Genomic DNA, 24,465 nt, shown 5'->3' on the forward strand with positions numbered 1-24,465 from the left:
GATCATTACTCCCCGCCAAGCTCACAAAGTAGATCAAGTTGTGTTAACCTATAGCCAATTATTCTTATAAGATGGTGAGTGTAATATTTCTATAATGTACTTGTCCCTTCTCCAGGGGATCTTCCCGACCCAGGGACTGAACCCAGGTCCCCCAAATTGCAGGCAGATTCTTTACCATCTGAGCCACCAGGGAAGCCCACTGGGTACTTAGGCAAGGGCAACTACAATTTTCAGGTGGGAAAGCTGATAAAGGGACATAGACTAACTTTTATAATTTAAGAGTTTTGAACTTTGCTTAAATTTTTGGAATTAATAACAATGGTCTGTCTGAAATAGCCTCAACATGTCCTTCAGTCCATCAGACAAAGTAAATTCTTAGAATCTTCCTCAATAGTGTACAGTGATTATCAATTATCCCTTACGGCCAATATATCTAAGGACACATGCAAAATAGAACCGATATCTTTACTTAATGGTTTTCCCATGACATTAGTGGATTGAATGAAAAATAATTTAAAAACATAACTTGTGAAGAACATACTAAAGTGTTTATAAAAACAACTGCTTTCAAAAGTCAGATATTCTGAGTTCCAGGCCAGTGATTTTTCCCTTCACCACATTAGTGCTTCTCATATATGATAAAAACTTAGAGTAAGATTGTCACAAATATGTATCTTGTGATAAAAATTTTAAAATAGGTGAATAAAAGATTTCATAATCTGCAGAGTTAACCTGTGTTTATTGAGTATGGAATTGCTCAGGCTCAGAAAGCATGCAAAACCAGATCTTACACAGAAAGTCACCATATCTTTCCCTCTCAAACATTATGACACACATGAGCCACCCTGAAATGTACCTCAATATTGTCCACAGCCAGGTGGCAACAGGCGGCTAGAACTGCTCGGCCATCCTGAAAATACCATTCTGCCAGCTCTCTGCAGGCTTCCTGGAGGAGTCTAGGAAGAAGAAGCATACATATTCAATGGAAACACAAGGACTCCATCATAAAAGTAAATGCATGCTCTTTTATAATAAGCTGATTAAGGGCTCAAACAAGATTTAAATGTATATCCTTGGTTTAGGTATAGAGATTGATTTGGGGGTAAAAATCAGGAAAGCAGTCTTTCTTGGTAGATGAGCTGACGAAACACCTCCCTCTCCCAATTTTTCCTCTTTTCAGAAAAGCCTAATTTTAAGAATTTCCTATCCTACACTGAATAATTTATGCCTCAGCTATGGGGGCAATTAATATGAAAAGAATTACAGGTGGAAAATTTATGTGGAGATGGGAACAGGGGCAGTGTATGTTGCTAATAGATCATTAAATGCCAAGTTTAGAAATGGCAGGGGATAGCAGCAAAGGACCAGGAAGGAATATGTCAGTCTTAATACGCTCAACATTTTGTGATCATTTTTCACTTGATAAGTGTCCTAAAAGTTTAAATATCCTATTTTCTGGAGCAATGATAGGAGCAAAGAGAAGAAAGGCAGATTATTAGATTTGAAAATGATCAAAAGGCTGGAGAATCCTAATTTTTATTCCTTTTAAAAACGTAAGTATTTTATTTTTTTTTTTAGATTAAAAAAAAAAAAGCTTACTGGATTACAGTTGATTTATAACGTCGTGTAGTTTCTTCTGTATAGCAAAGCACATACATACACCCACCCTTCCTTAGATTCTTTTCCCGTATAGGTCATTACAGAGTATTGAGTAAAGTTCCCTGTGCTATACAGTCGGTCCTTATCAGTTATGTTTTATATATACTAGTGCGTATGTGTCAAGAGGCCCGGATGTTATTCTAGACTAGCGCTAACACCGGGTTGTGAATGATGTCAGGGAGATGCTATCCACACCGAGTCTATGGTGAAACATTCACAAATAGCATTTTATTTTCACTGTCTCTCTTCCCCAGCAGGTTTGATCAGATTTTCAAGGATTTAGGTGCTTTATATGCAATTACTGTACTGAAATGCAGTTTGCTTTTCTGGAAGCTATGTAAGATGTGTGCAGGCTGTGTCTACGTGCCTGACTTTTCCCTCCTCATCCAGGGGCAGATGCTGTCATGAAACGAGACTGTGGTGAGAAATGCAGTTGAGGACACGGGACAGCCAAGCGCTCTGTGTACAAGGAAGGATGATCTCAAAAACTAAAGGGAAACCAGCCACAAAAATATTGACTCCAAGCAAAGGATGAGTCACTCACTCGTTAAAGTCTTCCTTGTAGATATCATCAGAAAAAGAAGGTCCTTTAGCTGTCGAAACATGGAAGGTCTGCATATTTCCCTCACAAGCAGCCTGGAATTTAATGCAATCTTTGGTTAATCTTTGGCTGTTAATAATAGATCAACTTCAGAAAATTATTTTGAACAAAGTATATTCAAACCATGTTTGAAATTTATACTACAATTTGGAGATACCCTTAGAATTTGGAAAACAAACAAAAAAAACCCCATAAATTACACTGTATCAACATGAAGCATCAAGTCTACTTGAAAGAGTTGTTCAACTGTATACAATGTTCGGCAAAATAGACCAGATCAGAATTCAGAGATGCTTGCCTGTTTAAAGATCTAAAAGAAACTCAGAGTGATCAGAGCAAAGGCAGGGTGATGGAAATGTCCAGGAAAGAAGGCCGGGATACAGGCAGAAGCCAATGCACCTATGATTTTATCAATGACGTGAACATGACCACCCCCTCCCAAACATGCCCCCACAAAGCTGTGCAGCCCATGTAAATTACATGTTTTTACCTGTGCAACAAGCAGAGCTTCTTTAAGCTGACCTCTTGACATAAAAAAATGGACCAATTTTTTCACATCACCAATGGCTATGCAGTATGGAATGACATCATCCTTATCTTCCTGGATTAACTGATCAGCTCTCCTAATAAAGTAACAACAATGTTTTTTACGAAATACTAATTTCAAGGTTCTCAGCTGCACTCAGATTTTCTGAAATGCTGAAAATATCTAAAATTTGATCAGCATTCACAAAGACTTAGCTTTATAATCACATCATTACTGGAGGATAAAAGTTTTCTGAAACAATACGATAGGCACTTGTTTCTTCCATAAAACATTGCAGATTTTCCTATTTTAAAGGCACTGAACAGGTCTTAAATCAATATAGCTTATCTACTAAAGTGAGGAATATATTTTTCTGAAAATAAGTTGTTGCCTAGATACGTATGATGGAATATCTACTCTCAACTGGATTAATGTCTACTTTATTAAAGACAGAGAATTTTAAATGTCTTAATGGCACTGTAATGAACGGACAAACTTTAAACGCAAGCAGGCTAAAATCATGAAAAAGGATAATTCAAGAACACAGATATTGATAGTAAAATGCAAAACATTGTTAGTGTCCCAAGCAGGGTAGTTCAAAGAAAAATGTTCCAGATATTTGAGGGGGGAGAGGGTACCTGAGTTTGGAGATTATGGAGGATACATATGTCTGACTGTCTCTCTCTCTCTCTCTGTATCCATCACTGTCTGTCTGTTTCTCTTTTCCTGTTTTTGGTCCCACTTTCTCAATGACCAACCTCATTAACTCCACTCTTAATGTTTAACCTAGGTTTTATTGAAAACTAACTTGGCATATTTAATCTATGCTGGCATTTGCATTAAACTACATTTTAATTGCCAACCTCTGGGAGGGTGCAATAGACACTTTTCATATGGTCTGCCTTCCCTGGTGGCTCAGATGGTAAAGAATCTACCTGCAATGCAGGAGACCTGGGTTCGATCCTTGAGTCGGCAAGATGCCCTGGAGAAGGAAATGGCAACCCACTCCAGTATTCTTGCCTGGAGAATCCCACGGAGGGAGGAGCCTGGCAGGCTACAGCCACAGGTTTGCAGAGTTCGACATGACTGAGCAACTAACAGATCACTGTTAACAGTCTTCAGTTCCTAGGGTTTTTCCCAACAAGGCTTTCACCATCTGACTCTGACTTCCCTGTTACAACTGTTAAGAAACACTCTCTTCCTGGACATTTACAAGTTGGACTCAGAGACTGCCTTTCAATCTGTGCAAATGCAACCATTTGCATAAAACATAAACTTGGAAGTTGAAGGGAGATGATTTTCTGGCCACCATGTGAACTAAGGAGTAGAGAAAATCAGGCGGGTTGAAACAAAATTGTTCTGTGACATAAATATCCTCTGCTAACTTGACTTTATTAAGGTCTCAGTGGGAGCAAAGACTTTACAATTGTCTGGTGAGGGTACATGAACTGAGAATCACTCAGGATTCTTAGAGCTTAGGATAAGGAGCCTGCAGTCTGAGGGCTGGAGCCAGCCTATTGCTTCACTTATTTGGGGAGAGTAGTTGCTGGAAACGGTCCCCTTTCCCTTGGTTAATGTGTTAATCCACCTGGATTTCATGATTAGTCTCTGATTGATTTTATTGGTACTTGTGAGTCACAGCTGAATTTTTTCTAAACCATGCAACAAAAACCAAATGCTTCATTTTTAATGCCAGAAACAAGGTAATTACTCACTAAACAGTACTCGTCAGTAACTGGCACGTAGTGAGTACTAAATATTTGTGGACTGAATGAACAGAACAGGATAGAGAATAGTCTTATGTTATGGGTTGGAATGCGTCCCCCTCACCGCCATCAAAAGAGCCGTGGAAGCCCTAACCCGTGTGCGTGCTTAGCCTCTTCAGTCGTGTCCAATTCTTTGCAACCCTATGGCCTGCAGCCCACCAGGCTCCTCTGTCCATGGGATTTCCCAGGCAAGAATACTGGAGTGGGTTGCCATGCCCTCCTCCAAGGGATCTTCCCGACCCAGGGATAGAGCCTGTGTCTACTGCATTGCAGGCTAATTCTTTAAAGTGAACGTGACTTTATTTGGAAATTGGGTCTTCGCTGAAATAGTTAAATTAAGAGGGTTATACTAGATTAGAGTAAACTCTAAATCTGATATGACTAGTATCCTCGTTCAAAAGGGGGAAATGTGGACTCAGAGACACATGGGGGATAATGCATGTGAAGATAAGGGGGCCACCGAAGTGCCAAGGGCTGTAACCACCAGAAGCCAGTGGAGAAGAGTGGACCTGATTCCTTCTCGAAACCTCCAAGAGAAAGCAACCCTGGCGACAGCTTGAGTGGATCTCTAGCCTTCAGAACCTCCAGAATCGGGAGAGAACACATTTCTGTGGTTTGAAACATTCTGTGGTCCTTTGTTATGGCAGCTCCAGTAAACCAATACTCCTCAGAAAAAAATCTTGTTTTCTGCATTCCAGTCAAGGACATCCAGGTAACCAGTGGTAAAACGTCTTTACCATCAGCACTACTTGACATCCATACATTTCAACTGCGATACATTAAGCAGTGAGCATGTTGACTGATCCGTCCTTTCCTCTATCAACATGGGGAAACTCGCCTTCCACCACTGTTCTTATCAGATGTCAGGTCAAATACAAAAATGCCAAAATGACTTATAACCGATTCGTTTAATTTATTGTATCAGGAGATACAAAATTCAGTTATCATTTAAAACAATGGGAAAGTAAGAAATCCCAAGGGCTACTAGCATATGTACATGTTGTTTCCATTTTAACAAAACGTTAAACGTCCATCTGGGCACAGATGGTCCGCCTCACCTCTGCATCAGCTTCTTCCAGTATTTCACAGACACACTTGGCGCAACTGACAGGGCTTTGTCCCACTAGAACGGGAAAAAAGCAGAAACAGACCCATTTGGAGTGTGGTCTAATTCTTAACAGACATTTATTTTAAATGAACTCAAATATATAATGTAAGTTTTTAAGCTGAATACACTCAGGAAAGCCGCTCTCAGATGGCGGGAAAGGAGCCACACCTCTGCTTGGCTCTATTTCAGCCACCACCCACCTCCAGAAGGCAACCAACGTTCTCAATTATAATAGGATGGATCCATCCTAACCTTTTTGGAGAACTCTATTTTGCTTATTCTGTGCTCCCTAAAGACTGGGACGTGCCAGAGGAGCACTCTTCAGCAGCTGACCCTCAGAGAAGACACTTCTCTGGGGCAGTGTGGGATGGACAAAGTGTTAGGGGAGTCCAAAGGAAGCAAATTAGCCAACATAGATTTTTTTTAGGAATTAAAGACTCCAGGCTTAGGCAGTGGTTCTCAAAGGCAAGGCTGTGTGAGGAGAAGCTGGTGTGTGTGTGTGTGTGTGTGTGTGTGTGTGTGTGTGTGTATGTACGCTGTGTCATGTCTGACTCTTGCAACCCCATGGGCTGTAGCCCGCCAGGCTCCTCTGACCATGGGATTTCCCCAGCAAGAATACTGGACTGGGCTGCCATTTTTTTCTCCAGGGCTTGCTTAGAAAAGCACCCGTGTTGGGCTCCATCCCTGGAGCTCCCGATCCTGTTGTCTGGGTAGGAAATGCATATCTAATGATGTATCTATTGATAACAACGCTGATACTGCTCCCCGGGATCTCACTGCAATAGCTCCTGCTCTGAGGCACACCCTTGATATCAGGTGAGCAGAGGGCCAACCAGACCTGGAGAAAGACAAGCTGGAAATTGAGTATTTATGAATACTGTGTTAAACTCTTTTGATTTTGCTTTAACAGCCCATTACCTCTCCAAGTTCAACCATCAGCTCACAGTATCTCTGAATCTGTCCCAGTCGCAAGTGTATCTGGGCAGCTTCCTTCAGTCTTTCCTCTTTGGTTGGGACACCAATACCACCACCAAACTTAGACATCTTCACTGTGGTGAGTTCTTGGGCTTCAGACTGGGTATGAAGAAAATGAAATTTCCTGAATTTTGTTACACAAAAGCTAGTGATACTTATAAAAGCATCATATGGATACACACTTTATAAACATACAGAGCTGGAAATTAAATATTTTTTAAAAATCACTGCTTTTTGTCCATAAAGTATAATACTTCTTTAAACGTAATATTTTGTTACGGTAGACAGTGGGGTTTGGATGTGGCTGGTGCTGGTGGGAAGAGGCTGACTCTGATTTTTCTTAAAACTCACCAGAAATCCAGAGGTCAAGAGGTAGTGAGTGATAAAGTAGTATATGACTGGTGGAAAAAAAATATATAAAGGATTTTAATAAAAACCTAAAAATTACTGGCTCACTCTCGTTGGCTTCTATAGTGCCAAAGGTAACTGTTATAGTCATTAGGTGCTTGTAATCAAAGCAGAGACATTACTTTGCCAACAAAGGTCCATCTAGTCAAGGCTATGGTTTTTCCAGTAGTCATGTATGGACCTAAGAGTTGGACATAAAGAAACCTTAGGGCCAAAGAAGTGATGCTTTTGAACTGTGGTACTAGAGAAGACTCTTGAGAGTCCCTTGGACTGCAAGGAGATCCAACCAATCCATCCTAAAGGAGATCAGTCCTGGGTGTTCATTGGAAGGACTGATGTTGAAGCTGAAACTCCAGTACTTTGGCTACCTCATGTGAAGAGCTGACTCATTGGAAAAGACCCTGATGCTGGGAAACACTGCAGGCGGGAGGAGAAGGGGACGACAGAGGATGAGATGGTTGGATGGCATCACCGACTCAATGGACATGAGTAAACTCCAGGAGTTGGTGATGGACAGGGAGGCCTGGCATGCTGCAGTCCATGGGGTTGCAAAGAGTCAGACATAACTGAGCAACCGAACTGAACTGACTGAATCGAAGAAGTACTTCTTTATGGAAATGACTGTTTCTTACACCATCAAATCCACACCCTTGGCACAGTGCTCCCCATGGTCAAGTCAGTGGTTAAGTCAACCACTGATACTTCAAATATAAAAGCTTCTTCTTTCTCATCCCAGGACTGGTTTGCTATTGACATTGCATATCACTTCATGTACAAGGTGTACTGAAATCCATGAAAGGATAAGATATGATCATTTTTATATCCCAGAAGACAGCCTGGCAGGCCTCTGAGACAAAAATCACACACATGATCATCTGGTAATAGGGTAAAGGTAAAGCATTTCAAGGATCTTCCAAGTGACGTCTGAAGAATTTCATGAGATTCACTCTGTGGAGATCATGACTGCCTTAGTCTGCTCCCAAATAACTCATACTATCATGATCAATTTTTATTGAAGATTTGTCTCTTTAGTGTTCATTTATTTTAGCCTATCCACTCTAATTATATACATTAAAATAATTTTCATATTTTAATGACAAAAAAGCAAAAGTAATTTTTGTTTTAGCACAGCACAATCGCATATGCTACTTACCGTTCTGAATTTAATCAGATGCTTCAAGTGCATTATTCCTTTGCAGTAGTTCTGAGGAAGTAAGCTATCATCTTGCCCTTTTATCACTGCAACTAAGTTCCATAAATTGTCACTGCCACCTGGAGGCTAAAAAGTTGATACAGGACACCCAAAGACATAACATGAAGTAAAAACTTCAGAGCATTTTGCATCTTTAAAAATACAATGCAGGCATATAAAACTTGAGAAATTAACAAAACAATATTTCCCTTATTGTTGATTTTTTAAAAAAGAAATCTGTGTCTCTTTATTTTTATTTGTGTTTTTGACCACACACCAAGCTTCATGCAGGGTGGTCTTAGTTTCCTGACTAGGGATCAAAGCCAGACCCCTGTATTGGGACATGCAGTCTTAATCATGGACCACCAGGGAGATTCCTACCTTACTTACAGGTTCTGGTTTCCACTTGCTTTCTTACACTGGGACAACACATGTAAAGATGTGAACTTCATGACAAAAAGTCGTCATGACTCTTTTTGGCTAAAGGGGAAATTTTCACATTTAATTCTTACAATACTTACAGATAAACATTCTGAAAACCATCTGAGTTTTTTCATACGAAGGTTTCCACTTAGCTTCTCTATCTCCTGTTTGATATCTCTTGACACTTTGCCGCAGAGCAGAGGGGGCGCGCCCTGCTCTATGGCAGAATCTGGAGAAGGGACACAACCTAATGAGAAAAGCGCGCTTATCAAACCATATTTAGAAACAAGGTCTAATACGTGCAGAGTTTCAATACCTGTGTTCCCGATGATTTCTTCCCAGGATCTGTCTGCCAGAATATTTATTTGTAAAGGAGTGATTAATGGCGTTAATGACCAGAGTCTCACTGTAGAGTCCCGGGAGCATGAGGCCATTGTGAAGGGGCGGCGTGGGTGGCATGTTAAACCTGGTGGAAGAAATAAAGCCATTTACTAAAGGAAGCACTGAAAAAAATGTATTTATATGTACTTCCTAAGTGTGAAAAGTGTTAGTCGCTCAGTTGTATCTGACTCTTTGTGACCCCGTGGACAGTAGCCTGCCGGGCTCCCCTGTCCGCGGGATTCTACAGGCAAGAATACTGGAGCGGGTTGCCATTGTCTTCTCCAGGAGATCTTCCCAACCCTGAGATGAAACCCAGGTCTCCTGCATGGCAGGCAGATTCTTTTACCTTCTGAAACACCAGGGAAACCCTACTTCCTCAGAACTGAAGTTATGAAGAAATGTTCTAAATAACTTTTCTGTCTTGGCTGTAAATGATACACGGATGTTTAAAACAAAAAAGTACTCAGCATCTTCTGTAGACAGGAATACAGGGTTGAATAATTATTAGAAAGCAGGTGGTCCTGGATGAAAATGTTGAAGTTGCATTTCAGTTGGTGTATCAGCAAAGTGACAGTCATATCAATGGAACACACAGTGATCTGTGAGTTAATGGCTGGCTGGCTGGCTGTTCTCATTACAAGATAAAGAAAGATTTGAGAACCTTGCACTTTAGAACGTCCACCAGTGGGGCTCTGTCCCATCCTCAGTCCTGCACTGCAGTAACTGAAAGGCCCTGGGGTCAAGCATATGGGCACAAACGACTAGATTAGGGTTGTGTGTGTGTACTCAGTCACTCAGTCACGTCCGACTCTTCCATGACCCCATGGACTATAGCCCGCCAGGCTCCTCTGTCCATGGGATCCTTCAGGCAAGAATACTGGAGTGCATTAGTTAGGGTTACCTTCCCTCAATTATCATTTTGCATTGGTAATTCAACTACTTAACCCCATCCATGTTTGGGTGCTACAAATGAGAGCAAAGTGATGTGCAAAAGATAAGAAATCTGATTTTCCATTCCCAACTCATTTATACTACAAAACTTTGTACTATATTAAAAAATAAAACACTGCCCTAAATATCCAAGAATAGAGGTAAAGGAATGGCTAGGTAAGTCATAACTAAGTTATGACTGATTTCCTGTTTTACAACTTACTGTTGGGGTGATAGAAAGTGAGAAAAACCCAAGCCTCACAGGTGAATATGTGCAAGGGTGTGTGTGTGTGGGGGTGGTGTGCTTCTCTGCAGAGACAGGGACACCACAGTGCTAACAACAGCTATCTCCTAATCTTTTCTGGGGGTGTTTTCTATTTTCTTCCGTGCATTCTGCTATCAAAAGAGTAAACTTCTTGAATGCATACTTTCCAATAAGGTAAGTCTTATTTCAAAATGAAACACTGTTAAGATTTCTTCAAAAATACTGTATTTCTCAGAAACTGAATCATTAATACAGCAAAGTTTAGAAGTACATGAAAAACACTTTACCATATACATCTGCACCGTGATCACACACAGTATCCAAACATATTCCTTCTCGTGTGTCCCACACTTTTATAGTATAGTCCCAGCTGCCAGATATTAGCAGGTATGGGATCTCAGTATTCCACATCAGTCCCCTCACAGGTGCCGTGTGTCCACTAAGAATATTTATGCATGCATCTTGAGTGTAATCCCAGATTCGAACAGAACTGAAAACAGAATATTATACATAAATACCATTCAACTTATAATTTATCTAAAGGGTCAATATATTTTTAATGGAGCGTATATTGTTAGTGATTATTTCTTAGCATACTGAAAAAGCAGTTTATCTTTAAAGATATGTTGATTCTCCACAGCAGAAAGAATGAATAATTAGTTGGGCTAGAGCCAGGCTATTACAATATTTCTTCTTTACTTTTGCTGGTCATTTACTACTGATACTACATATATGATTTCACAATTTATATGTCCGGAAAAATTGCTTTCTTAAATTATCCAGAGCAGATAAAGGCAAAGAAAAAAATATGACTAACAACATGTATACAATCATTTAAATGCACTCAGACTATTTGTATCATGAAAATATAGCATATATGATGATGGATATTATTTGAAAAATCAATTCCTATCTATGCTTCTTAAAAAAGACTTTATTGCAGGATCATGACTTTTCAATGCTGTGTTAGTTTCTGCTGTACAACAAAGTGAATCAGCGATATGTATATATATACACCCTCCCTCTTGAGCCTCCCAGGCCCCCATCCCACCCCTCTAGGTCATTACAGAGCTCTATGCTTTTATCAACACAGTAAACAGTTCATGTTTATGTCAGTAAAATAAGTTTCTTAGTCTGTGGAATCACTCTCAGATCAAGTACAAAATTTAAATACAAATGGATGCATAATATTACTGGAGTTTACTGACTGTAGAATACAAATATTACTGAAGTAAAATTTTAACTCAAAATCAATTTAAGACCTCCAGATGCCAACTCTGCTTGGATAACTCATAATTATCTTTTAGTTACAGATTTATATCAACCTGAAAATATCAAAATATTGATACTCCAAAGGTTATATTATACCATTAGAAGATACATCACATTTTTATTTAAGGCATATATCTCTTTCCGCTTTATATAAAAAAAAAAACTTTTCTTCTTCTCTTTTATACTAGGACAGGATAATGTGGCTACTATTACAACTTTTACTAGCACAAAGTAAGACTTTTCTTACCTAAATTTATCTCCTATTCAAATAGCCCAAACTATGCAAATACGTCTGGATATAAAACACAGACAAGATTTCAGAAACTTTCACAAACCTAGAAAAAAATGTTAAATCATTCTCATTTCTAAAATATCTTCTCTTCACGCTAACACATATAATCATCTTTTATTTCATTCTTAATGAAAACAGAGTACAGCTGTTTTCCAATTAGATATGAGAACATTATAAACTCTTCTCTATATTTTACAAAGATTTACTGTTTCAGACATTTTCCCCAGACCCTTCTACAATTTTCATTTCTGTTAACTCTGTTCTTAGTAAGATAGAAATAAGCATCTACAGCGAACACAATAACCTCCTCCAGGGGATTTTCCCAATCCAGGAATGAACCCAGGTCTCTAGCATTGCAGGAGGATTCTTTACCATCTGAGCCATCAGGGAAGCCCAAATAAGGACACAGAAAGCATGAATATGACATTAAGTAAGGAAAAATTTTTAGATGTGTGCAGTTAGATACTTGTTAACTGCCTACTTATTAAGTACATATTTAGAATAGTTCCACATACAAGTTGGATAATATAAATAAGCACATTTCTAGAAAACTGCACGCTTATGAGTTTCAGGACTAGAAACAAGAATCCAAAAGTACATACCCATCATCAGAGCCACTGCAAAGAGTCCCCTCCCTCAGAGGAGACCATCTCACATGGAACACTTTCTCCGTGTGCCCGCTGAACACCTTCAGTGGCTGATCTGAGCTGGTGGCCACATAATAGACACGAACATTTTTGTCTTCACAGCCCGTGGCTATCATGTCTCTGAAACATCATCAATGGCCCATTAAAAAAATGAGAGGGTTGATAATACCTGGTACTGATCGTTTTTAAATGTACACTGTACTATTTTTTAAAACCAGAATGCTCTGCTCCCTTCACGAAGTTACACTACAAACTGATGTAAGCAAAAACATCATTTATAGAAACTGCTCTAGTGCAGTTAGCTTCTCAAGCTTCCCTTTTAATCAGGTAAATTTTTTATTTCCCTCAGATGAGAGATAATGGTATATTTACTTCTCTATGTTTGTTTTTGCAAGATGCCCAGATTCATAACTTGAATATTTCTCAGACGTTTATATTTTGCAACTATTGGAACTTGTAAAGGGTCCCAAATGGTCAGTGATTGAGATTTGCTGAATTGCTGGTACGCAAGTTATCGATTACTACATGCCCTGACTGCTAGTAGATTTTTTTTTGGTATTGGTACAAATAGCAATGTTTCCCCCAGCAGTGTACTAGAAAACTCCCCGAAGACCAGGGTTGACTCATCTGACAGTAAGTCAGTCACAGTCCTGATTTTCCAATTCTCTTTGGTGGTTTCCTCAACTTGAGATGCTTAACTGATCCAGAAGATTCCTTTGGAAATATAATATGTGGGTATGATCTTTAAAGGTTCATTGCTCATTATTCTTAAGAGTGAGACAAGCTAAGCAACTAGCTATACCCTAGTGGTCATGCCTGGAGTACCAGTGGAATTCAAGTACTAGGCACACCTGTGAAATCATGAACCGGACACAACAGTCTCTCCAAGGAACATTAACCATCACAGAAACAGTCTCCAGGCCCAAAGGTAAAGAGGGGAAGTTACACGTTTTGGACCCAATTGTCATCAAAACCTTCTCCAAACTTCGAACTGCTGATTTTTGTCCTATCGGTTATAATAGCGGTATTTATTAAAGCTTACAAGTCCAAACACAGAAATCGTTAAACTAGCACGCTGGTTGGTCTGTAAACGTATAGATTACATGCACCCAAGGCTCACTGATAAACAGGCTTGTTTCCCTATGTGGGAAAATTTATTTTGCATAATACAAATATTTACATGTACACAGGAGTATTTTTTATATATGTATATGCAGATACACAGATATAAAATCTTAGAAATGAAAAAAAATTTAAAAATGTACACACAGCTATCCAAATTATAAATTCAGGAATATGAATAAACTTTTATAAGTTAAAGATGTTTTTCACTTATCTCCTAAGACACTAAGTGGAATATAAATACAGAAATTAGAACATTTAGAAAAGATTTTTAAAAACAAAAATGAAATGTCAAAATGAAAAATGAAATTTATTAGACAGGCTTACCAGTAAACATAAAAGTTAAGTATAAAGAACTTTTTTTTTTAAAGCTTTCTTAACCAACAAAGCATACTGCATTCATATCTTTTTTCCCCCTGAATGGTCAAATTCTTATTAACCCTATAAAAGAGGGAAATAAGAATGTGGAACGATTCTGTTGATCAGATACAAGGTAATTCTACTCATTTGTATGTTCAACAAGTATTTACTACACGTCTACTTTTTCAAGGTATAGTGAGGGTTAGAAGCACAGTGTTCTACTAAGAATACACTGTGAAAAATCGAGAACCATTGCTTATCTCAGGGAGAGGTAGCCAATTCACAACTAAAACTTAATTTTCTGATGTTAAGTGTCCTAAGGTGTATGATATTACAGGGGAAATTTATCATGGAAGACTTTTCTGCAGAAGTGGTTCCTGAGCTGAGAGATAGGGAGAAGTTATTTATGCCCAGGTCAGGGTGGACTGGGTAGGGTGGGGTGGGAAGTAGAATTCTAGATGCAGGTGAAAACAGGAGCAAAAGCCCTGGGGCAAAAATGAGCTGGCTGGTTCAAGAAGCTGAAAGCCACTGTGGCCGGACCTAAGAAGCAGAGGTAGCGAGGCCTGGAAAGAGATAAGGCACAGAGGAGCCCTGCCTGGCTAGGACTCTGCATGTCATTCCAAGATCAAAGGGAAACTGCTGGGAGATTTAAGCAACAGAGAGCTGTGCTCACATCTGCATGTTTCGATGCTCACTCTGGCAGCCACCTGGAGAACACAGACAGAGGAAGTTGTGACAACAGGTGTGAACTCTGAAATTGATTTAGAAGGCTTCTGTGGAAGTCCCCAAATAGACACGTGTCACTGGTTCAGTGGCTGGGGGGTGACTACAAAAAGAACAATTAGATGGAGGCTATGACAGGAATCGAGGGCTGACTGGAGGTGACAGTTCAGGGATGATAAGGTCTAAAAGAGGAGAACAAGCATTTGGGTTTCAGCGGTTTGTTGCTGGCACTTTCAGGTCACCAAGATGGCCAACACTGCAGAGGAGCTGGTTGTGTGCTCACTTCAGAATCTTTATTGTGTGTTACAAATTCCATATTTACTGGAGGAAATGCATAGGGTCATGATTTTGTATAATAGTGATTTGATTCAGAACCCAGTGCAATATGGTTTGAATATTTCATATGCATATTTTAAAAGCATAATTCACATTATTTTCACAATATTTAAAGAAAGTTTGACTTCTTAAATACAATTTGTTGTTCTTGTTCAGTCGCTTAAAGGATCAATTTTAGTGGAGGTTTGATGTGGATTAATTTTTTTTTTATTTTATTTTATTTTTAAACTTTACATAATTGTATTAGTTTTGCCAAATATCCAAATGAATCTGCCACAGGTATAATTTTTAAATCTAAGCTGATCTTTACATGGTAAATTCCAGGCTCTTAAACAAGGTTGACCTTTCAAAACCATTCTAACTTCCACATCTTGGGAAATCACCCCATGTCATGGCATTTGCATCACGTGGAGGCAATGGAAAGTCATGGGGACAATGCACTGCAGAGATCCCTAAGAGGGTTAGAGCAAGGGCCTCATGTCTCAGAAACCACACTCAGACTGGACTGACTTCCATTTTCATTAGTGAGCTGTATGCTTTTCCCTAAAGCAGCAGCAAGTTGTTTCAAAGTAGGAATCACTATTCCTAAATCATGTAAAAACTTCATGGAATAAAAATAGATGGTTAAACATGCAGTTACAAGACGAGATAAGGGGAATATTACCTAAAAAGAGTGATGAATATTACTTATGAGAATAACATCAAACTTTATGGTTATTCAAAATCTTCTAAGTATAATTATTACTTTTTTCAGGAAAAAATACTTACTTGTTGTTTTGGCTCCAATCACAACCAAATACTGCAGCTGGATGTCTGTATTTGTGTAGTATTTTACCATCAATTGTTCGAATTATACTGAAATTAAGTATTTAATATGTTAATAGAAAAGTACAACATTCTAAAATCATTATTCAAAGGAAGAAAGCCAAAACTATATAATTTAAACAAAAGTGTTTTAGGGTAGAGACCTTGTTTGCAAAGCATAGGGAACATTTAAAAGTACCATGTAAATGATATTATCATTATGATAAGTATATTTACATCACATAGTATTAATTATGGCAACCCATTGAACCCTATTTAAAGGAGATACTTTCTTATTTAGAAAATATTTTATTTATTTAGGAAATACATAGTATAATACACATATTTTAAAACACAAGCATTAGATTTTCAGCTTCAAAATTTAACAGTTGAAAATTTATGTTTAAAACAACTCATTTACAGTGTTGGTTGTATATATTATTACACCAAGTCTAAGACATGTAAGTCATTATAATATTTTCATGGCACATTTTTAAGGGATACAACTAGAAATCTGGAGGAGCCCTTTTCCCCAAATACATTTCATACATTTTTAATGCAAAAATAAATGAAGCTTAAGACCCTACTGTTGGAGTAGGAAATGGCAACCTATCCAGTATTCTTGCCTAGAAAATTCCACGGGGAGAGGAGCCTGGTGGGCCATAGTCCATGGAGTCGCAAAGAGTCGGACATGACTGAGCACACAACATCCTTCTATATTATGACTATAATACAAGGGCTATTAATTCCATTAGGAACACAAAGCTGTGTGTAAATTAATGTACTGCAAAGTTTTAAAAGCCTTTGGAAAAGACCCTTTAAAAATATCCCTATGTGAAAGTGAACGTGTTAGTCGTTCAGTCTTGTCTGACTTTTTGTGAATCTATGGACTATAGCCCACCAGGCTCTACTGTCCATGGACTTCTCCAGGCAGGAATACCGGAGTGGGCAGCCATTCCCTTCTCCAGGGGATCTTTCTAGGCCCACCAAAACTTTTGAGGCTACTAGGGAGTGGTGGTAACCTATACTTACAAATGTTTAGTGAGACTGTGGTATTTATCAAGTAAGTTAATGCCCTGAAAATACATGGTAAAGCTAACTGCTGCTAAGTCGCTTCAGTTGTGGCGACTCTGTGCGACCCCATAGATGGCAGCCCACCAGGCTCCCCCATCCCTGGGATTTTCCAGGCAAGAACACTGGAGTGGGTTGCCATTTCCTTCTCCAGTGCATGAAAGTGAAAAGTGAAAGTGAAGTCGCTCAGTCGTGTCCGAATCTGTGCAACCCCATGGACTGCAGCCTACCAGGCTCCTCCGTCCATGGGATTTTCCAGGCAAGAGTACTGGAGTGGGGTGCCATTGCCTTCTCTGGTAAAGCTAACTACATATCCCCTAATAAAAAAAACCCTTAGGTACATCTTTCGTACTTTGGTATGTATCAATTAGCAAATAGTCATTTTCAAGGGAAAAACTCCTAATACTGTTGTTTCTGAAAATTTTAGCTTCCTGGTACAGATGTTTGGTTTCCACAACTTCTGTATTTTCCAATGAAGTTAAAAAGTGAGAATGAGAAGATTGGGCGGGGTACAGCAAAATCCAAGAGGACATAAACTCTACTATTTCTCAACAACAATAAATTCCTATACCACATGTCAAAGATATATGGTAGTATCACTGGATTAAAAACTTTTTTAAACTCAAGGGCAATTCTTCCCTTACATATATTTCTTGGAAAACTACTTTTCCCTGGGACTCACATATTTCTGAAACACAGGGTCAGAGAAGTTAGTTAGAAAATAGACATTTCCCACAGCATGACCTTATTCCTCCTTGCAAAGCCTTTTTATCCTTTTTAAAAGAATAACATCTACTGTGAACAAGTTTCTAGAGCACTTGATATCTCGAGTCACTTGGGAAATGAAATACCCCTTCCTCAAAACATGATGAGAATTAGACTCTCAAAGTACGTGAAGTTGATTTGAGGCAAGTCACAGAATTTTAGTTATAATTTGAGTAGTATTTACATTTAGAAAGCAATTACTGGTTTATTTTTAAACATCATTGAATTGTTATTTATTACTGGTATATCACAGCAGTGCATGTGCCTATATATGGAGCTGCTAAGTCGCTTCAGTTGTGTCTGACTCTTTGAGACCCCAAGGACTGTAGCCTGCCAGGCTCCTCTGTCCATGGGATTTTCCAGGCAAGAATACTGGAGTGGGTTGCCATTTCCTCCTCCAGGGGATATTCCTAACTCAGGGATTGAACCTGAGTCTCATCGGCGACATTGGCAGGCAGGTTCTTTACCACTAGTGCCACCTGGGAAGCCACTGTAAGTGATATTTATGACAGCTGGCAGAGCTGTACAAACAGCATCTTATCAAATATTTTAATACAGGTGCTAACATGAGACACTTATATTATCAAATGCATCTTTATAAACAGTGTGATTTCATACACAGTACTTACCAGTAACCATCACCACTGCAGGTTGCTATTCTTTTGGAATCTTTATGACTCCAGGCAATGCAGAATATCCCATTTTTTCCATGCTTCAAAAAATGCAAAAGACCTATCAATAAGAAATAATTCACCCCTTTTTTCTCTTATTTATTTACTTCTTCTAATATTACTTTTCTATTAGGAACTTGCTCTAGATGATGCTACAGAGACATTATTGTGAACAACAGAAAGCTGAATACAAACTTAAAGAATGCGTAAAGCTATCACACTTAAGAAGCAAAATGATTGTTTTAAGACATAAACTGGGTGGCTCTATTTCCTTTTGTGGACACTGATAAAGGCCCAAAGTCTGTCAGTCATCTGTAGAATCAAGCTCAGTTTTATATCTTTTTCTGGGAAAGCCCACCTTTCCCATAATGATGAAGATACTTACAGTTTTCAAACCCAATATACCTGTGGTGGATTCATTTTGATATTTGGCAAAACTAATACAATTATGTAAAATTTAAAAATAAAATAAAATTAAAAAAAAAACTACAGTAAAAGAGATACTGCAAGCAACTGTTATTATTGATTGTTCTTCTAAATTTTATTTTTATAAAACAAAGAAGGTTTAAGGTTGTTATTATTATAACTAATCTCTACATTTATCTGTATTCTTGGACTGGAGAAGTGTAAAGGAATATAATTAAGCTGGTATGATTAGAACTTTTAAAAACACAAAGGATACAATCTATACACAGGAATGTCACTCTTCAACTAGGTAATGGGTGTGATCAATTCATTTCGAAGTTTCCCAGCATCTTGGTGTCTTATGATCTAAGTACCTTGTCATTAGCAGTAGGCAGCCCCAACCTGACCCCACAGCCAGCCCCAAGCATCCAGGACGTCTCTTACATCATTCATGGCTTTCCCAGCGTCCAGAAGCATAGTTAGAACCAGTATCGAAATTGCTTAAATTTAGGATAATAAATGTGGGAAAAATCAACACTTCTGGCTTCAATTAACTGTTACATGGGCCTCACAAAATAAAAAGCAGGACATTACTGACCCTTAAGTGCACTGAGTTCATGAGGATGAACTCAGCTAATGGAGAACCCCGACTCCTTCAACTGAATGAATATAAAGACCACCTCCATTCCTGTGTCCGTCCTTATAAAGATGGACTCCCCCCAAAAAAAGGTTAAAATAGCAAACTGAAGACCACCTTAGTAAAACAGCCTTAAAGCTCCAGAGAAAAAGTCACTTTAGTCTCCCCTTAACATCAGCCACAATTTAAGTACAGTAACCACTGTAACCACTTGAATGAAATTTCAAGAGATCGAGGGACAATCCTAGACCCTGTTCATATCTTCCTCCCTTCACAGCTAATGCACTGTCAATGAGATTATATATATTTTGCAAATATTAACAGAACTCAGGAAAAAAATGGAAGGACAATTCAACTCCAAGCAGAAGAAGTACAATCTGTGACACTGCCAAGAGGAGAGAGGGAGTTTTTACAATGTGTTATGGAAAAATGGAATTTGAGACTCAGAAGAACTAAAACATCCAACTTTACCATCTTATAGGTGAACAATCAGGATCAAGACAATAAAATGATTCTATGTCAAAAGCTAATCAGTGACAAAATTGGGACTGTGATTTGGGACACATTCTGAGCTTAGTCTTTTTCTAACTTTTGAGTATTTGCCTAGACAATTTTGTGGAAGATGACTTAAAATTCCTTTGAACCTCTAATGCAACTTTGGGTGAATAATTGTATCTTAGAATTAGCTACATTTTTCAGAATTCATTTTAGCATATGTGTGTCCTCTTGGATTTTCTTCTAATAATGCCACCTGCTGATTAACTATTAAATTTAGAGAGAAAAGCATTGAAAATACATGAGGCCATATAAGACATTATATTATTAAGCTAGCAATAAATACATCCTACCTCATTAAATCGTTGTATCATTTTGCCCTTTTTAATATCCCAAATAAAAGCACCGTTTCGGGAAGTTGCTCCAGCAATACAATTTAAATCACCTTAGGAAACAATTTGTTAGACATTATATGAAAAGTTTGCCACAAATTCAACTCTTTTTAAAAATGTAATTTTTGAAAAAGACTTGAGTTTGCAAAGTGCTTCAAGTTTTAATAATGAAAATTATTAACTGCATGCAAATATAGACAGAAAGTATAGTGCATAAATATATCATACAATTTCAACAATTATCTAAGTATGGTCAATCTTATTTTTGTCTATAGCCCCCTACTGGATTTTTTGGAGCAAAGCTCTAACATTGTGTTCTTTCATAAATAAACACTTGAGGATGGATGTCTAAAATACAGGATCTCTTTTATTACGTGATCAAACTAGGATAATCAAAAATAGAAAGACTATCAATAATTCCTCAATATTGTTACATATCCAGTCAGCATTTACATTTTTCTGACAATCTAACAATTTTAGTAATCTATTAATGGTTAGGAAAGTAAATATTTCTGTAAGCAAGATGCATGAAAAAATTCATCTTCTCCATCAAAAACATAATGCTTTTAATTTTTAAGAAAAAAAATCTATGAAAATCAAACTACTGCTAAGTTAGTAGATGATTCTGAATTTGTTACAAGGCAATCAAAGAAGAGGTTTTCTCCATTAGAAGAAAGAAACAGCTATTACCTGCTACCTAGGAGAAAAAATATAGAGGAATTATTTTGTGATAAATAACTGTAAGTACTTTACAAAATAGTCCTCACCAGTTTTTCTAGGATTTTCATTCTGCTACCCTGTTGGGGCTCTAAAATTACTGGGGAAAAGTTTTCACATTTATTTGCACCTCTAAAATTTTTCCTGTGATTCTACTCTAAAAATAGGGTAAAGAAAATAGAAGTCTGAAGACATCAAACCCTTTAAAAACCCAATATATATATATTCAGGGCTAAAAATTTATGTGCATGAGGAGATAAGCTAAAAAATAAGCTATATACTGGCTATAAGTCAGTTTTTAATTCATGTATTAGTATTAGGACAAATAAGTAAAACATTCTACATACTTTTTAAAGTAAAAAACTCAGTTTAGTTTTTAAAGTTATTCATTACAGGAAAATTTAATGTTTTGGGAGAAAATGCCAGCGGTTTTATAGGGCATCTCTTTTCTTTTTTATGTACAGGAAAGCATAAAGATTCTACCATACTGAGTCCAAGAAAAGACCCTAGTATCCCATAAAATCCTTCACTATTACAAAAGTAGAGTTTATACAGAATCACATGCTCATAATCAAACAGATGATCATTCTTATTCACAAAACAGATGCACCAGGGAAAGACAGGTAGCATAATTTTTAGAAAAAAATACTTTATTGTATATGTTTGAGTCACATGAAAATATTAAGGAAAACTTCCATCATGTAAAATACATTACATCTTTATAGGGCTTCCCTGGCGGCTCAGACAGTAAAGAATCTGCCTGCAATACGGGAGACCTGGGTTCGATCCCTGGGTCGAGAAGATCCCTCAGAGAAGGGAATGGCAACTCACTGCAGTATTCTTGCCTGGAGAATTCCAGGGACTGAGGAGCCTGGTGGGCTACAGCTCATGGGGTCGCAAAAAGTCAGACATGACTGAGTGACTTAACACTTTACAGGCAGATCTATACAAATGCAGCTAAAATGAGATGGGTGAGTATTATGCTGATTAACTGTGGCTTTTCCTATGTGACTACACTGTACAGAAAGGCCCAGAAATCAAAGTGCCTGCTCAGGGAGTTTATTCTAAATCCCCCCACATATGTTGATACTAATTTGCTTCCACAATCATTTGGAGCAAGACGGCACTGAAGGACAGAAGATAATGCAGATGAATATAAAAGCAGGAAAGTCATTCAATTGTACTCCTGATTTTAATAAAAAACATTCTTACCTGGAGCCCATGAAAGGGAATAAATAACCCCTTCGTTCCCCGGGGATGTGTACACCGCAGTCAACGTGTTTATATCCCAGACTTTTATGGTGCCGTCAAATGAAGCTGTTGCTAAAAGATTGGGATTGTCAGGCTTGAATTTGCAGTCAAAAATAGTTTCCACATGACCCTAGGAATGCAGCGTAAAAAAGCACGGAAGGAAACCAGGCAAAATGTGAGTTCTCAGCAGGACTGTATTCTATTTTACACAGAGGCTTCATAATCATTACAACAGAAGTTTGTAGACTCATAGATTTATTATGACTCAATAATAGAAATAAACCTTAGAAAACACTTAATCCAACCTTGCTCAATTCATGAATGAGAACAAGAAAGCTTGGAGTAACTGGCAGAGATGGACTTTCTCCTTCATCCTGAAATAACATTCTATTTCTCATTTTGCTTCCAAAATATAGAGCAACTACATGATTTTCCAATACTATACATAGGGGTAACATGGCATACACAATAATGGGAACACCGCCAAATGCAGAATATTCCCGATAAGCTAAGCAGACAGTACTTTTTAAAGAAATTTAATGTTTACAATATATACAGTTAAATACTTTTAATAGTTATAGACATCTTTATAAAAAGTTTCAGTCAACCAAAATAAATTCCTAATGTATGGTTCTCTACAAAAATAATCTTAGGACAATATTAACACATAAGTAAAAGTAAACATCACTTTATACACAAAATAAGCACTGCATTATAAGAGAGAGAAAATCACAGACATACCAAGTCCCTAAGAAAATCCCACTTCTTGGCTCCCATATCATAAAGTCCAACGCCACCATCCAGGAAACAGCACACGGCATGACCAGGAGGAAGAGAGAAGGCCTGATTCTGCGTCAGAGTTGGGGGTGGGACTGCTTCACTCGTGGAGGATGTGTAATGATTTTTGGTTGGGGACTGGTTTGAAACTAGAAAAGAAAGTAATAAACCCTTATGCCAGTGGCTCTCCACATGCTGGAATGAAGTCAAAGGACTTAATTTGTATAGATGCTCCTTCGTTTTCTTTTATCTAGAATTTGTATACGTAAACTCTTAATAAGCAATGATCAGATTTTCAGGTGTACTTTTGCAGAACTGCCCACACACACACACACAAACACAAAATGGGATATTATTTTGAAAAGAGGTGTATAGAGTGCAGGTGAAACAAGATGAATAAAAATTAGTGTGAAGAATCCCAGTATGTGCTGAATATTTAATTTCTTACTGCCCATAAATTAAAACACAGCATGATTATTTTGGAATCAATGTTCTTTCAAAATGCTGATATAAAAGCTTACTTCTTCCTCTACACGTACAAACACACATGAAGTTTTTACTTTTAAAACTAATAACCCTCTTCCATAAAATTTCAATCCAATGAAAATAACTATTTTTGAGATTTATTTATTATTCACTTTAATTTAGCTTGTGGCTCAGCTGGTAAAGAATCCACCTGCAATGTAGGAGACCTGGGTTTGATCTCTGGGTGGGGAAGATCTTCTGGAAAAGGGAAAGGCTACCCACTCCAGTATTCTGTCCTGGAGAATTCCATGGACTAAATAGTCCATGGGGTCGCAAAGAGTTGGACATGATTGAGTGACTTTCACTTTCACTTAATTTAGCACCCAAATTAACAATCACAATTGTCTGACATACATTTGCATCTAAACTTCTTCTTTGTCAATGTTTACTTTTTATACATTTTCATTTCCCCAACTTTGTATAAAAGTCTCCTTGCTTAGTTATTTTCTGTATATTCTTTTTTTTTTTTTTTTTTTTTGCAGCTTAAACATTACAAATCTATTATCTTACAATTCTGCGGGTCAGATCTGATACAGGTATCACTGGGTTATCACATATTTTGTCTTCTTTCAAAAAAACTTTCCCTTAGAATGTGAATATGCTTTTGCAAATAATGCTGCTGAATAACCAACAAATCACAGAAGAAATCAAAAAAGAAATCAAAATTTGCATAGAAACAAATGAAAATGAAAACACAACAACCCAAAACCTGTGGGACACGGTAAAAGCAGTCCAAAGGGGAAAGTTCATAGCAATACAGGCATACCTCAAGAAACAAGAAAAAAGTCAAATAAATAACCTAACTCTACACCTAAAGCAACTAGAAAAGGAAGAAATGAAGAACCCCAGGGTTAGTAGAAGGAAAGAAATCTTAAAACTTAGAGCAGAAATAAATGCAAAAGAAACAAAAGAGATCATAGCAAAAATCAACAAAACCAAAAGCTGGTTTTTTGAAAGGATAAATAAAAT

General features: G+C 37.8%; 1 protein-coding gene across 4 annotated transcripts in view; it reads right to left on the minus strand.

Annotated features, from left to right (window-relative positions):
- Nucleotides 1–24,465, minus strand: part of WDR17 (WD repeat domain 17) — a 71,024-nt gene that overhangs the window by 12,522 nt on the left and 34,037 nt on the right. For all 4 annotated transcript variants that reach the window (XM_044938656.1, XM_044938648.1, XM_044938666.1 and 1 more), the window contains 15 exons: nucleotides 22,936–23,120; nucleotides 22,156–22,324; nucleotides 20,188–20,279; nucleotides 18,256–18,338; nucleotides 15,755–15,841; nucleotides 12,401–12,565; nucleotides 10,522–10,724; nucleotides 8,975–9,124; nucleotides 8,757–8,887; nucleotides 8,197–8,322; nucleotides 6,579–6,734; nucleotides 5,611–5,675; nucleotides 2,751–2,883; nucleotides 2,204–2,295; nucleotides 857–956 (listed from right to left, as the gene is read on the minus strand). In XM_044938656.1, the coding sequence (XP_044794591.1) occupies nucleotides 857–956; nucleotides 2,204–2,295; nucleotides 2,751–2,883; nucleotides 5,611–5,675; nucleotides 6,579–6,734; nucleotides 8,197–8,322; nucleotides 8,757–8,887; nucleotides 8,975–9,124; nucleotides 10,522–10,724; nucleotides 12,401–12,565; nucleotides 15,755–15,841; nucleotides 18,256–18,338; nucleotides 20,188–20,279; nucleotides 22,156–22,324; nucleotides 22,936–23,120 (1,937 nt within the window). The remainder of the gene's footprint in view (nucleotides 1–856; nucleotides 957–2,203; nucleotides 2,296–2,750; nucleotides 2,884–5,610; nucleotides 5,676–6,578; nucleotides 6,735–8,196; nucleotides 8,323–8,756; nucleotides 8,888–8,974; nucleotides 9,125–10,521; nucleotides 10,725–12,400; nucleotides 12,566–15,754; nucleotides 15,842–18,255; nucleotides 18,339–20,187; nucleotides 20,280–22,155; nucleotides 22,325–22,935; nucleotides 23,121–24,465) is intronic.

The sequence above is a fragment of the Bubalus bubalis genome, chromosome 1 (genome assembly GCF_019923935.1).
Source record: "Bubalus bubalis isolate 160015118507 breed Murrah chromosome 1, NDDB_SH_1, whole genome shotgun sequence".
Taxonomy (NCBI): Eukaryota; Metazoa; Chordata; class Mammalia; order Artiodactyla; family Bovidae; genus Bubalus; species Bubalus bubalis.